Source organism: Hyperolius riggenbachi, chromosome 7 (genome assembly GCF_040937935.1).
Source record: "Hyperolius riggenbachi isolate aHypRig1 chromosome 7, aHypRig1.pri, whole genome shotgun sequence".
Lineage (NCBI taxonomy): Eukaryota > Metazoa > Chordata > Amphibia > Anura > Hyperoliidae > Hyperolius > Hyperolius riggenbachi.
The window spans coordinates 318,242,740-318,256,875 of record NC_090652.1 but is presented as its reverse complement, the minus strand read 5'-3'; the positions used below and the strand labels follow the sequence as shown (position 1 = coordinate 318,256,875).

General features: G+C 47.7%; 1 protein-coding gene across 8 annotated transcripts in view; it reads left to right on the top strand.

Moving 5' to 3' along the window:
- LOC137525248 (kalirin) overlaps window positions 1–14,136 on the top strand; it is a 469,346-nt gene that overhangs the window by 211,527 nt on the left and 243,683 nt on the right. For all 8 annotated transcript variants that reach the window (XM_068246262.1, XM_068246265.1, XM_068246261.1 and 5 more), the window contains one exon: window positions 10,102–10,224. In XM_068246262.1, coding sequence (XP_068102363.1) covers window positions 10,102–10,224 — 123 coding nt within the window. The remainder of the gene's footprint in view (window positions 1–10,101; window positions 10,225–14,136) is intronic.

Here is a 14,136-nt window from a genome sequence, read left to right as displayed (position 1 = left end):
GAAAGCGTATTTAAGGGGGTCAATTGTAAGTTTCCCTCCTCTTTTAATTTTCTCTGAAGAGTAGCAACATGGGGTCTCAAAACAACTCTTAAATGACCTGAAGACAAAGATTGTTCTCCATCATGGTTTAGGGGAAGGATACAGAAAGCTGTCTCAGAGATTTCAGCTGTCTGTTTCCACAGTTAGGAACATATTGAGGAAATGGAAGACAACAGGCTCAGTTCAAGTTAAGGCTCGAAGTGGCAGACCAAAAAAAATCTCGGATAAACAGAAGCAACGAATGGTGAGAAAAGTCAGTCAACCCACAGACCAGCACCAAAGACCTACAACATCATCTTGCTGCAGATGGAGTCACTGTGCATCGTTCAACCATTCGGCGCACTTTACACAAGGAGATGCTGTATGTAGAGGAAGCCTTTTCTCCGCTCACAGCACAAACAGAGCCGCTTGAGGTGTGCTAAAGCACATTTGGACAAGCCAGCTTCATTTTGGAATAAGGTGCTGTGGACTGCTGAAACTAAAATGGAGTTATTTGGGCATAACAAGGGGCGTTATGCATGGAGAAAAAAGAACACAGCATTCCAAGAAAAACACCTGCTACCTACAGTAAAATATGGTGGTGGTTCCATCATGCTGTGGGGCTGTGTGGCCAGTGCAGGGACTGGGAATCTTGTCAAAGTTGAGGGACGCATGGATTCCACTCAGTATCAGCAGATTCTGGAGACCAATGTCCAGGGATCAGTGACAAAGCTGAAGCTGTGCCAGGGCTGGATCTTTCAACAAGACAACAACCCTAATCACTGCTCAAAATCCACTAAGGCCTTCATGCAGAGGAACAAGTACAATGTTCTGGAATGGCCATCTCAGTCCCCAGACCTGAATATAATTGAAAATCTGTGCTGTGAGTTAAAGAGAGCTGTCCACGCTCGGAAGCCATCAAACCTGAATGAACTAAAGATATTATGTAAAAAGGATTGGTCCAAAATACCTATAACCAGAATCCAGACTCTCATTGGAACCTACAGGAAGCGTTTAGAGGCTGTAATTTCTGCAAAAGGAGGATCTACTAAATATGGATTTCATTTCTTTTTTGTGGTGCCCAAATTTATGCACCTGCCTCATTTTATTTAAACAATTATTGCACACTTTCTGTAAATCCAATAAACTTCATTTCACTTCTCAAATATCACTGTGTGTGTCTCCTATATGATCTATTTAACTGACATGTTTTTATCGTAACAACCAACGATTTATACAGGAAAATCATGATGATTAACAAGGTTGCCCAAACTTTCGCATCCCCCTCTGGTGTGATGTCACAGCGTCCCTGCCCCCCCCAGTCTGGCATTGGAGGACAGGCTGCTGATGAGTGATCGGCCTCCGGTGTGTGATGCGGATGAGGCACTCGGAGCCATTATCAGAGACAGCAGTACACTAGCGGCCCTTCATAGGCCAGATATCCGGAGACAAAGGCCCCAGTCACGTGTGCAGCCTCCTCTATTGTCCCCGGGACCCTCTCTGCAGTCCTGGGCTCCTGAGCTCCTATCTGCTCACAACAGATGTGTCCAGCAGGAATGGCAAGCTTTGTAGCCGACTACAATCAGAACATCAAAATGAAAAATAATGATTGCTGTATAATCCTTCCCGGCTGTTCCTCTCTGTGGAGTTACCCCCTCCCTAAGCTGTACCCCCAGCAGAGGCAATCAGGCAATGTGGGCGGGTAGCGGCTGTAGAAATTTTCAGAGGAACTCAATCTATTTATAAAGCCCCAATTACATCACATTGGCCAAAGGTTACAGAAATTACCTATGCATCAGCGATAGCAAGGCCACTATTCCACAGGCAGTTGAGCTGTGTGCTCAGCAAGCAGTTACCAGGCAGCAGTGAGCAGTTACCAGGCAGCAGTTATCAGGCTGCAGTGAGCAGTTATCAGGCTGCAGTGAGCAGTTATCAGGCTGCAGTGAGCAGTTACCGGGCAGCAGTTACCAGGCAGCAGTGAGCAGTTACCAGGCAGCAGTTATCAGGAAGCAGTGAGCAGTTATCAGGCTGCAGTGAGCAGTTACCAGGAAGCAGTTAACAGGCAGCAGTGAGCAGACGTTACCAGGCAGCAGTGAGCAGTTACCAGGCTGCAGTTACCAGGCTGCAGTGAGCAGTTACCAGGCTGCAGTGAGCAGTTACCAGGCTGCAGTGAGCAGTTACCAGGCTGCAGTGAGCAGTTACCAGGCAGCAGTGAACACTTACCAGGAAGCAATGAGCAGTTACCAGGCTGCAGCAGTGAGCAGTTACCAGGCTGCAGCAGTGAGCAGTTACCAGGCTGCAGCAGTGAGCAGTTACCAGGCTGCAGCAGTGAGCAGTTACCAGGCTGCAGCAGTGAGCAGTTACCAGGCTGCAGCAGTGAGCAGTTACCAGGCTGCAGCAGTGAGCAGTTACCAGGCAGCAGGGAGCAGTTACCAGGCAGCAGGGAGCAGTTACCAGGCAGCAGGGAGCAGTTACCAGGCAGCAGGGAGCAGTTACCAGGCAGCAGGGAGCAGTTACCAGGCAGCAGTGAGCAGTTACCAGGCAGCAGTGAGCAGTTACCAGTGAGCAGTTACCAGGCTGCAGTGAGCAGTTACCAGGCTGCAGTGATCAGTTACCAGCAGTAGTGAGCAGTTACCAGCAGTAGTGAGCAGTTACCAGCAGTAGTGAGCAGTTACCAGGCTGCAGCGAGCAGTAACCAGGCAGCAAGGAGCAGTAACCAGGCTGCAGCGAGCAGTTACCAGGCAGCAGCGAGCAGTTACAAAGGCAGCAGCGAGCAGTTACCAGGTAGCAGTGAGCAGTTACCAGGCAGCAGCGAGCAGTTACCAGCAGCAGTGAGCAGTTACCAGCAGCAGTGAGCAGTTACCAGCAGCAGTGAGCAGTTACCAGCAGCAGTGAGCAGTTACCAGGCAGCAGTGAGCAGTTACCAGGCAGCAGTGAGCAGTTACCAGGCAGCAGTGAGCAGTTACCAGGCAGCAGTGAGCAGTTACCAGCAGTAGTGAGCAGTTACCAGGCTGCAGGGAGCAGTTACCAGCAGTAGTGAGCAGTTACCAGGCAGCAGTGAACACTTACCAGGAAGCAATGAGCAGTTACCAGGCTGCAACAGTGAGCAGTTACCAGGCTGCAGCAGTGAGCAGTTACCAGGCTGCAGCAGTGAGCAGTTACCAGGCTGCAGCAGTGAGCAGTTACCAGGCTGCAGCAGTGAGCAGTTACCAGGCTGCAGCAGTGAGCAGTTACCAGGCTGCAGCAGTGAGCAGTTACCAGGCTGCAGCAGTGAGCAGTTACCAGGCTGCAGCAGTGAGCAGTTACCAGGCTGCAGCAGTGAGCAGTTACCAGGCTGCAGCAGTGAGCAGTTACCAGGCTGCAGCAGTGAGCAGTTACCAGGCTGCAGCAGTGAGCAGTTACCAGGCTGCAGCGAGCAGTTACCAGGCAGCAGGGAGCAGTTACCAGGCAGCAGGGAGCAGTTACCAGGCAGCAGTGAGCAGTTACCAGGCAGCAGCGAGCAGTTACCAGCGAGCAGTTACCAGGCTGCAGTGAGCAGTTACCAGGCTGCAGTGAGCAGTTACCAGGCTTCAGTGATCAGTTACCAGCAGTAGTGAGCAGTTACCAGCAGTAGTGAGCAGTTACCAGCAGTAGTGAGCAGTTACCAGCAGTAGTGAGCAGTTACCAGGCTGCAGCGAGCAGTAACCAGGCAGCAAGGAGCAGTAACCAGGCTGCAGCGAGCAGTTACCAGCCTGCAGCGAGCAGTTACCAGGCAGCAGCGAGCAGTTACAAAGGCAGCAGCGAGCAGTTACCAGGTAGCAGTGAGCAGTTACCAGGCAGCAGCGAGCAGTTACCAGCAGCAGTGAGCAGTTACCAGCAGCAGTGAGCAGTTACCAGCAGCAGTGAGCAGTTACCAGGCAGCAGTGAGCAGTTACCAGGCAGCAGTGAGCAGTTACCAGCAGTAGTGAGCAGTTACCAGGCTGCAGGGAGCAGTTACCAGCAGTAGTGAGCAGTTACCAGGCTGCAGTGAGCAGTTACCAGGCAGCAGTGAACACTTACCAGGAAGCAATGAGCAGTTACCAGGCTGCAACAGTGAGCAGTTACCAGGCTGCAGCAGTGAGCAGTTACCAGGCTGCAGCAGTGAGCAGTTACCAGGCTGCAGCAGTGAGCAGTTACCAGGCTGCAGCAGTGAGCAGTTACCAGGCTGCAGCAGTGAGCAGTTACCAGGCTGCAGCAGTGAGCAGTTACCAGGCTGCAGCAGTGAGCAGTTACCAGGCTGCAGCAGTGAGCAGTTACCAGGCTGCAGCAGTGAGCAGTTACCAGGCTGCAGCAGTGAGCAGTTACCAGGCTGCAGCAGTGAGCAGTTACCAGGCAGCAGGGAGCAGTTACCAGGCAGCAGGGAGCAGTTACCAGGCAGCAGTGAGCAGTTACCAGGCAGCAGCGAGCAGTTACCAGCGAGCAGTTACCAGGCTGCAGTGAGCAGTTACCAGGCTGCAGTGAGCAGTTACCAGGCTTCAGTGATCAGTTACCAGCAGTAGTGAGCAGTTACCAGCAGTAGTGAGCAGTTACCAGCAGTAGTGAGCAGTTACCAGCAGTAGTGAGCAGTTACCAGGCTGCAGCGAGCAGTAACCAGGCAGCAAGGAGCAGTAACCAGGCTGCAGCGAGCAGTTACCAGCCTGCAGCGAGCAGTTACCAGGCAGCAGCGAGCAGTTACAAAGGCAGCAGCGAGCAGTTACCAGGTAGCAGTGAGCAGTTACCAGGCAGCAGCGAGCAGTTACCAGCAGCAGTGAGCAGTTACCAGCAGCAGTGAGCAGTTACCAGCAGCAGTGAGCAGTTACCAGGCAGCAGTGAGCAGTTACCAGGCAGCAGTGAGCAGTTACCAGGCAGCAGTGAGCAGTTACCAGCAGTAGTGAGCAGTTACCAGGCTGCAGGGAGCAGTTACCAGCAGTAGTGAGCAGTTACCAGGCAGCAGGGAGCAGTTACCAGGCAGCAGGGAGCAGTTACCAGGCAGCAGGGAGCAGTTACCAGCAGTAGTGAGCAGTTACCAGGCTGCAGGGAGCAGTTACACACGGCGTCGAGGGAGGCTTATCAATCGAGCCTGATGGCCTGATGGCTCGATTGATAATATCCGATGTGTCTGATCACCGCGGGGTTCGATTCCGCGTTCGATACCCGCGGGCGGACAATAGCGGCGAATCGAGCGGAAGATAACAAGCGCCGGCAGGGGCGAGCGGGAGTCGATCCGGGGGGACGCGGCGGGAGTCGATCCGGATCAACCCGTGTATGCCCAGCATTACTCGTATAGATAGCGCAGGAGACAGGAGCGTAAGTAGAGGGGGGAGGCCATGCGATTGCAGCAGGGGGGCCCAGAGCTGTGGGGGGACCCAAACACTAACCCACCCTTCCTCCAATACAGGGGACTATACCTCAGATCAGGTGTTCTGTGGCTGCACATGTTATGGGTGTGACGATCATGATGGCTGCACTTGTTGTAGGACCCTTGTGAGATGGGCCCACAGGCCATGGAGGGCCCCCAAGGGGAGGCAAGGGAAGGGGTGTGACCATACGGGGGCCCTATGAAAGTCTATCTGTGGGGCCCTATGAGCTCTGGTTACACCCCTAGCAGGGCTGATTCATTGAACTCACCTGACGCCTGAAGATCATCTTCTGTAATGAATGAGCATTCTTATCAGGCAGACCAATCTTCCTCACTCGGAGATCGGATCTGTTTGAACGGAGTCGTTTTGAGTGAATATCGAGAAAGTGCAGCGTAACTACGGCAACCTCGCAGCGGTGAAGACTATTTCAAATCATAACCGCCGCGCCGAGAATCATGGCTAGGGCCCGGTTTACACTGGCAATCTAGTGGCAAACGGATCCGTGAAAACAGAGGTTATTACCGGCCGATCCGATTTGTTTTCACTCCGTTCAGCTGCTTCCGCTCCGTTTCCCACATCCCGCCCCCAGACACTCCCCCTCCCCAGTCGAGCATCCCCCATCCCCAAAGTGGATTTTTCTATCTAGAACAATCCGTTTCTTCTCTAGTGTGCAGAAACATCTGTTTTCTCTTGCCTCCAGTGCAGCACTTCAGCTCCGTACAGCTGGGCTCAGCGGTCCGAAAGAAAAAGGAAACTTTCTTCCGGTTCAGCGGATCATGCGGAATGGATCCTTTCGAATGGACGGATGTGAACGAATCCATAGGTGAACATTGAATGAATTTGCATCCGGTCCCTTCCGATCCGGGAACAGAACGTTTTGTAAAGCGAACGTGAAGCGGTCCTGAATCCTCTCCATCCAGCCTTCCACCCATTGGGCTCTATTCTCAAAGACTTCCCGCATGCGGTAAAGTACATGCAGGAAGTTTGCACCCAAAATAACGTCAAGTTTGCATTCTCTAAATTCTCCGCATGTTTTTCCCGCATGCGGAAAAAGTGTGGTAAAAGTGCGGGATTCATGTGGAAAAATTTCCGCAAAAGTCGGTATTTTCCGCAATAAAAGATCAATTCTCAAAAATGTTCAGGCGCATCATTTCGTCGTTAATTACCGATTTTTTATCACCTACAAGTAGTAGGTGATATAATCCGCATCCCATTGACTTTAATGAAGTGTGGAGGCTTAAGGGCTGTGCTTGCTGGACTTTAACTTTTTTTTTGGAAACACTTTTTCATGCGACCTTTTTACCGCATGATTCCCGCATGAATAATGGCTGTTTCCGCATCTTTTTTCCCACATGCGGAAAACATGCGGAAAATATTAGTGAATGTGGAAAAAATGCGGAGTTTACCGCTGGCGGGAATTTAGCGGTAAAATTTTGCGGTACTTTTGGCTCTTTGAGAATAGAGCCCATTGTGGTCCTCACAACTGTCTCTGATCTGTCGTTCAGCGATCTGTGTGTGTGTGCCCCCCTCCCCCCCTCCATAATACGGCTCATACCGCCACGGTTCTATAACAAACGAGATAAATAGCATGAGATGTGATGAATATTTGATGTTGTGAATGATTCAGTATAAATAATGGAAAGATAAAACACAAAGTAATAAAATATAGAATGATTTACAAGCCCAGCGAGACGCGTGGCCCAGCGAGCGGAGATGTTTGTGGGGGTTGTCCTGGACATTATTTATTTATGGGTAGCAGCGTTTCCTGCGTCTGCGATCGGCCGCTGGAATGTGATCTCATGGCGGAGATTATACCGCCGAGAATAGTTCCACTTTTATTACAAACACGTGTCTCCAAATCACACGCGGTACTTTGTCATTTATCCAAGTAAATGGTTTCATGGTAAGTTGTGGGTAAAACACAATAAGAAGCGTTTTCCACTGACTGCGTTTCGGTCCGAAAACCGACCTGGACATGATTTTCCGGAGGGCACTCCAAGGGCGGGGCTAAATACCAATACATAGCTCCCAACTGTCCCTCTTCCCTCTAATGGTGTCCATACACGGTACAATAAAAACGTTCCATTTTCCCATGCATTCAACCAAATCCATCAAATCTAAAAGAATCTTTTTTTTTTTTTTTGATCAACAAAAATGAACGATTATCCCGTTTTTTTGTTTTTTTTTCAATAAAAATCCGAGCGGACATGTTGGAAAATCTTTATATTCGATCTAATGGAATAATCTAACGGAATTATCTAATAAAAAAAATGAAAAAATTGTACCATGTGTGGGCATCATTACTTCTTTATTTGTCCCTCTTTGAAGATTGATGCACAGATCTGGGTAAATGTATGTATTTTTCAACTGAAAATGGGTTTAATTGACTCCAAACTTTATTCCTATCCTATAAATTGATGTACAGTAGCAGTAAAAGTATGTGAAGCCTTTGGAGTTATATGGATTTCGCTACATGTTAGAGTATAACACACTTTGGATATAATTATACTACATTTCTCCAGATACTACCTTTCTTGATCTATGTGATACTGGTTTTTAGTAGCAAGTGTGGTTGATGTGACAGCTTTTCCCATCATCTGGGATCTCTGTAGGGCAGTTTTAATCCCCCATTTCCCAGATGTCAGGGCAATGTATAGTCTTGTTTAACCGACTAAACCAACCACATGTTGATACCATAGAAATGTACCCCATACCCTTATTATTTTTCCAAAGCCGAGCATTATTATTGTTTAGTGACGTTAGTTTATAGATCATAAAGCAAAATTTTGGAAACTTACCTACTTACCAATCAGACCCATTGCATGATTATACTATTTCTGTAACACTAATTCATTATAACTTTTCTGATTGATGTTATTAGTGATTATTACCATACCTCAAAATATGTATCCTACTTATTATGTAGCTTGTATCTGATGTTGTCAAAATGTAAATGTTTGACTGTTTCTTTTTGAAAATGTTTGAATAAAAAATATTGCAACCGGAATTCTATGGATTTCTGCACAAATTGGTCATAAAGTGATCTGATCTTCATCTAATTCCCAACAATAGACAAGCACAGTCTGCTTAAACTAATACCACACAAATAATTCAATGTCTCCATGTTTTTATTGAACACACCATGTAAACATTCACAGTGCAGGTGGGAAAGGTATGTGAAGCCCCAGACTAATGACATCTCCAAGAGCTAATTGGAGTGAAGTGTCAGCCAGCTGGAGTCCAATCAGTGAGATGAGATTGCAGGTGTTGGTTACAGCTGTCCTGTCCGATAAAAACACACACCAGTTTTGGGTTTGCTTTTCCTAAGAAGCATTACCTGATGTGAATGATGCCTCACATAAAAGAGCTCTCAGAAGACCTACAATTAGGAATTGTTGACTTGCATAAAGCTGGAAAGGGTTGTAAAAGTATCTCCCAAAGCCTTGCAGTTCACCAATCCACAGTAAGACAAATTGTCTATAAATGGAGAAAGTTCTGCACTGTTGCTACTCTCCCTAGGAATGGCTGCTGTTACAGCAAGAGAGAATGTCGCTCCGACCTATTGTCTCTCTATTGAAATATATATTTGAATGCTGTTTTGCACTATGCACTTGCACCCTTAGCACTGGGCACTTTCCTCCCCTGACGAAGCCTCCAATTAAGGGGGTAAAACATGTTGGTTTGGTGGAGGGGGGGTTATATAAATAGTAGCATTCATTTTGTCAGGGATACAGTGATCCTGGTCCCACTAGGCGTTTTTTTTATTGCAAGCTAATGGGGATCCAGAACAAACTTTGATCCTGTCCTCTTTTTGACCAATCAGTTTTAATACAATATTGCAGCTTAGCTTTTAAATTATCTTTATTAACTGTTATGTTTTATGAAGCGTTCCTTATAGGGTTTATCCCAGGAATGAGCAAACTTGGCCCTCCAGCTGTTAAGGAACTACAAGTCCCACAATGCATTTGCCTTTATGAGTCATGACTGTGGCTGTCAGACTCCTGCAATGCATTGTGGGACCTGTAGCTCCTTAACAGCTGGAGGGCCAAGTTTGCCCATGCCTGGTTTATCCTGTGTTGAATTTATTAATCAGAATGTGTGACAAATAATGTAGAAGGGTACAGGAAGTGTTGTGGATTCTTTATTGCAGTCTGTGCCCTGATAGGAAAGGCTTTCTCTCTTGTCTTGTTCCCGGGGCCTGTGCAGAGCTTTGTGAGGCTGGGACAGGAAGTGAGGGACATGGTGTGATTTAGTTGTGACTTCCTGTCTCCTCCAGGAGAAATCCACAGAAAGTCTGAATTTTTCTTCGTCACTACCAAATGCTCTTGGAGAGATTTCTTCACTTCCTGTTTGGAAAGGAAGTGATGGAAATTCTCACAGATGGCATCACAGGACAGCGATAAAAACCTACAAGAGAGTTTTACATCTTACCAGACTATTCAAAACTAAAACAAAGTATCTGGAATCTGGCTTTAAGATTACTGAACGAGACTAGAGGAAGGGGTCTCTAAAGATGGGAGGGAAAGAGGTTTATTCTCCAGCTATGGGAAGGGTTCTCTACTGTCAGAGCTGTGCAATGAAAGCATATTCTTCCATCAGATTTATTGTGAGCAGACGCTAGAGGGAATTGCGTGCACGCTGTGTAACATTGCACAGACGCTGTGTGACGCTGTATGGACGATGTGTGACATTGTGTTACATTGTGCTGTGTTTGTCCCCCGCGCAGGTGCTGGATTGGATCGAGAACCACGGAGAAGCCTTCCTCAGTAAACACACGGGCGTGGGGAAGTCGCTGCACCGGGCTCGCGCTCTACAGAAGCGGCACGATGACTTTGAGGAGGTGGCGCAGGTACGTACAAAAACAGCAATGAAGCATTTGTAAAGCACTTTTCTCCCGTAGGATTCAAAGCCCATAAGCGTGTCTCGGATCAGTACATAGTGATGTGTACAGGGGAAATTATGTGATTATAAATACCACACTAACCAGGTGGCTTTTCAGATTTGATTTATAACTTGCAAAGGGTTGGAGTTGTATTAATTATGATTGGCAAGGCATTCCAAAAGGTAGGGGCAGCATGACAGACTGGTTACCCATAAAATGGAGAATCCTTTTTAAAATTGTCATGCGAACATTCAAATCTCTACATGACCTAGGCCCCGGATACCCGCAGGATTTGTTGCAACTGCGCCACACCGCCCACAACCTCAGATCAGAGGGATCCAATAACTTGACCACCCCCAGAGTCCAACTGAAAACCGTTGGTGCCAGAGCCAGCTTTTTTTTTTTTTTTCTTGGCTGTTGGGTAGTCTGGCACTCCAAGCAAAGTGTACACAACACACTGCAGCTAGTTTCCTATCAGTATAAGCTCAGAGTAACAGCTTTTACTGTACATGATCCATTATAGTGCTCCCTGTTACAGTGCCTGCATTATACTGCCATATTGTAGTGCTGTTGTTGCTGCACATTACATTACCCACAAGTAAAGCTCCTGTTTTTAGTGCTGGTGTTTCTCTCCCTCCTCATAGTATATAACGCTCTGGGGTGTGATGGTGAATGTTGATCCCCTGCAGACACCGTAGCCGGCGGTCTGACCTCTCTGACCGCTCATTATTCCTCTCCGGTCAGTTCTGCACTCTAATGCTCTGAGCTGCTTCCTGTCAGACCGGCCATCAATCGATCAGACGGGAGATAATGGCGTGTGATCTCATCTCCTCGATGGATTCATCACATGCAGAGACACAAGGCTTACACCAATCACAATGCATAGAAGTCCTGCAGCAAGTCTGCTCGTCCCGCCAGAGAAAACCCCGCCTCCTCTGTGACATCATCGCGGCGAGGCGCAGATCCATCCCACTGCTGAAGGCTGCAAATTCCAGCAAATCACAAATACATGAGAACTGCCATCTAAATGCAGCACAACCACATTATACATGGGAGGCATTGTGCACTGAAGAGAGGCCCAGGACCTAGCATTAATCAACAGCAAGGGTCAAAGCACACCTGAAGTGAGAGGGATATGGAGGCTGACATATTTCTTTCCTGTTAAACAATACCAGTTACCTGGCTGCCCTGCTGAGCTTTCTGGCTGCAGTAGTGTCTGAATCACACACCTGAAACAAGCATGCAGCTAATCCAGTCACACTTCAGTCAGAGCACCTGATCTGCATGCTTGTTCAGGGGCTATGGCTAAAAGTATTAGAGGCAGAGGATCAGCAGGCCAGCCAGTCAATCTGCATTGTTTAGGAGGGGAAAACAAACATGTCGGTCTCCATATCACTGTAGTGGGTCCAGCCCTCACTCTTTTGCTGCTGGACTACGGACTCTACCACCTGTACACTTTACCTTATATACAGCAGCACTGTCTGAAGAAGAGTTATGCTTCCTGTTCGGAGTACCACTAGTAGTGTAGATATCTGTGTATATTATGTGTGTGTAATTTTTTTTGACCACTATAGATACTTTACGATATTCAACGTCATTTTGTTTGAGGATCTGAATAAATGATCTTTTTGAGTAAACCTTCCGTGGCTACTTCAAGAGCCTGCACAGCAGTGACAGTGAGCGCTCGGTTTATTCATAGCTGCGGGTTGTGTAGCGGAATTCGCCGTTTCTTCGCGTCGGTGTTGCCGGCAGCCCGCTTCTCACACACACACAGTATTCGGATGTAACGCATCGCACGCAGCCCCTGTTGTGTTGTATTGCATGCAGTGAGCAGGGTAGCTGGATGCAGTAACCATAGCAACCCTCCACGGCAACGGAGCATCATGTGACCCACCAGCATCTCTCACCCCCCCCTCTTCACCCTCCTCCAATTCACTTCAAGTGCCGTCAGCATCTAATTTCAGCCCTTTGATGGCCGTATCCCCTGATGATAGCGGGGGAGGAATAGCAGAGACCCTCAGCCGAGATTGCTCTGTAGTATCCGATATATATCCGGTGACTCATCGGTGAGATCACATGATCCCAGACACTGTCACACTAATTACTGTATTCATCAGTGTGTCAGTCTCTTCCCATACTGCGTGATTCCTATTCACACAACACACCGTACGCGGCCACCGATCGCTACTCGCCAAACACTGCTCATTCACGGAAAAACACGCGCCCCCCGATCGCTACTCGCCAAACACTGCTCATTCATGGAAAAACGCGTAACCTCGTATAACGTCACTCCTAACAGAGCAGGAGGATTTGCTTTAAAGGATCCTCAAACTGCAGAGGATATGAAGGCAGCCATATTTTTTTTTTTATCAACAGCACGGTGGCGTCGTGGTTAGCGCTCTCGCCTTGCAGCGCTGGGTCCCTGGTTCAAATCCCAGCCATGGTACTATCTGCACGGAGTTTCCATGTTCTCCCCGTGTCTGCACAGGTGTTCTCCGGGTACTCTGGTTTCCCCCCACATCCCAAAAACATACAGATAAGTTAATTGGCTTCCCCTTAAATCGGCCCCAGACTGTGAGCTCCTCTGAGGAAAGTCAGTGACAAGACAATATACACTGTACAGCACTGTGGAAGATGTTGGTGCTATATAAATACTAAATAATAATAATAAAAACAATACCAGCTGTCTGGCTGTCCTGTTCATCTATTTGGCTGCAGCTAATTCAGTCGCACTTCAGTCAGAGCACCTGATCTGCTGCATGCTTGTTCAGGGTGTATGGCTAACAGTATTAAAGGCAGAGGATCAACAGGACAGCCAGGCAATGTGCATTGTTTAAAAGGAAATAAATATGGCAGCCGCCATATCCCTCTCACCACAGGTGTGCTTTAATTTGTAAAAATATCACAGAAAACGCTAGTCCTCCTGTACTGAGTCTCCACCATGCTGGAACCATCGAACTTCTCATTTAAAGTAATTTTGTATTTGAGTGAAAAGCCATTGAGTGATTGATGAGTCGTGTTGATGGACGCAGCAAGATTCCGAGATTACATTATAATATGCAGTAACTGTCGCCATAACACTGACCGTCTGCGCAGGAAGCAGACCAGAACCGAGGACAGAGGAACCATTTCTGGGGTCCCAAAGGACTAACTTACACACTAGCGGTCTTCAGAGCGGCAACCCACCGGCCTTTACTGCCTAACTGTGTAAACAAACAGTGCTGTATGTATAGTGGGGGGAGGGGGGACCCACAACATACAGATGTCTGGGCAGGAAGTGGCGGATTTTGGCCAAGTTCTCCTGCACGGTAACACCTCACAACATACATCTCTGTCAGTCATTGGGTGGTTCACGTCATGCAACATTGCGTTGTGTGTGTGACATAAAATCGGACAGCTTGGCAGCTTTTTTTTCTAGATATTGCGTGCATTTTCTATAAATTTTCCATTGTGCTGCTGTGGACACATTTTCACGGAAAAAGACTCAAGTTATTATTAAAACATTTATGAGAAAATTTTTTTTTTTAAACCACTAAAATGACATTTTGCTGTCCCGATCTCGTTGGTTTACCGAAGACAACCTGTATATATGTATATACATATATATATATATATATGGCGGGGTCAGACCAGGGCGAACCCGAAATATGTCTGTGTTGGGCAGCAGTGGCTTTTGAGTTTGGGAATTCAGAATGCTTGACGTGTTTTTTGTGTTAAATATCACAGCGCCCCCTATAGATTGATGCATTTTATGCACTCTCCAGTATTGCATCTGAGGCCTCTTTCACACTGGCGTGTTACGTTGGCCAATATGGCAGCAGGCCAATGCTACACCAGTGCATGTGTATAGTGGATTTTTTTAGCTAGTGCAGTGCAATG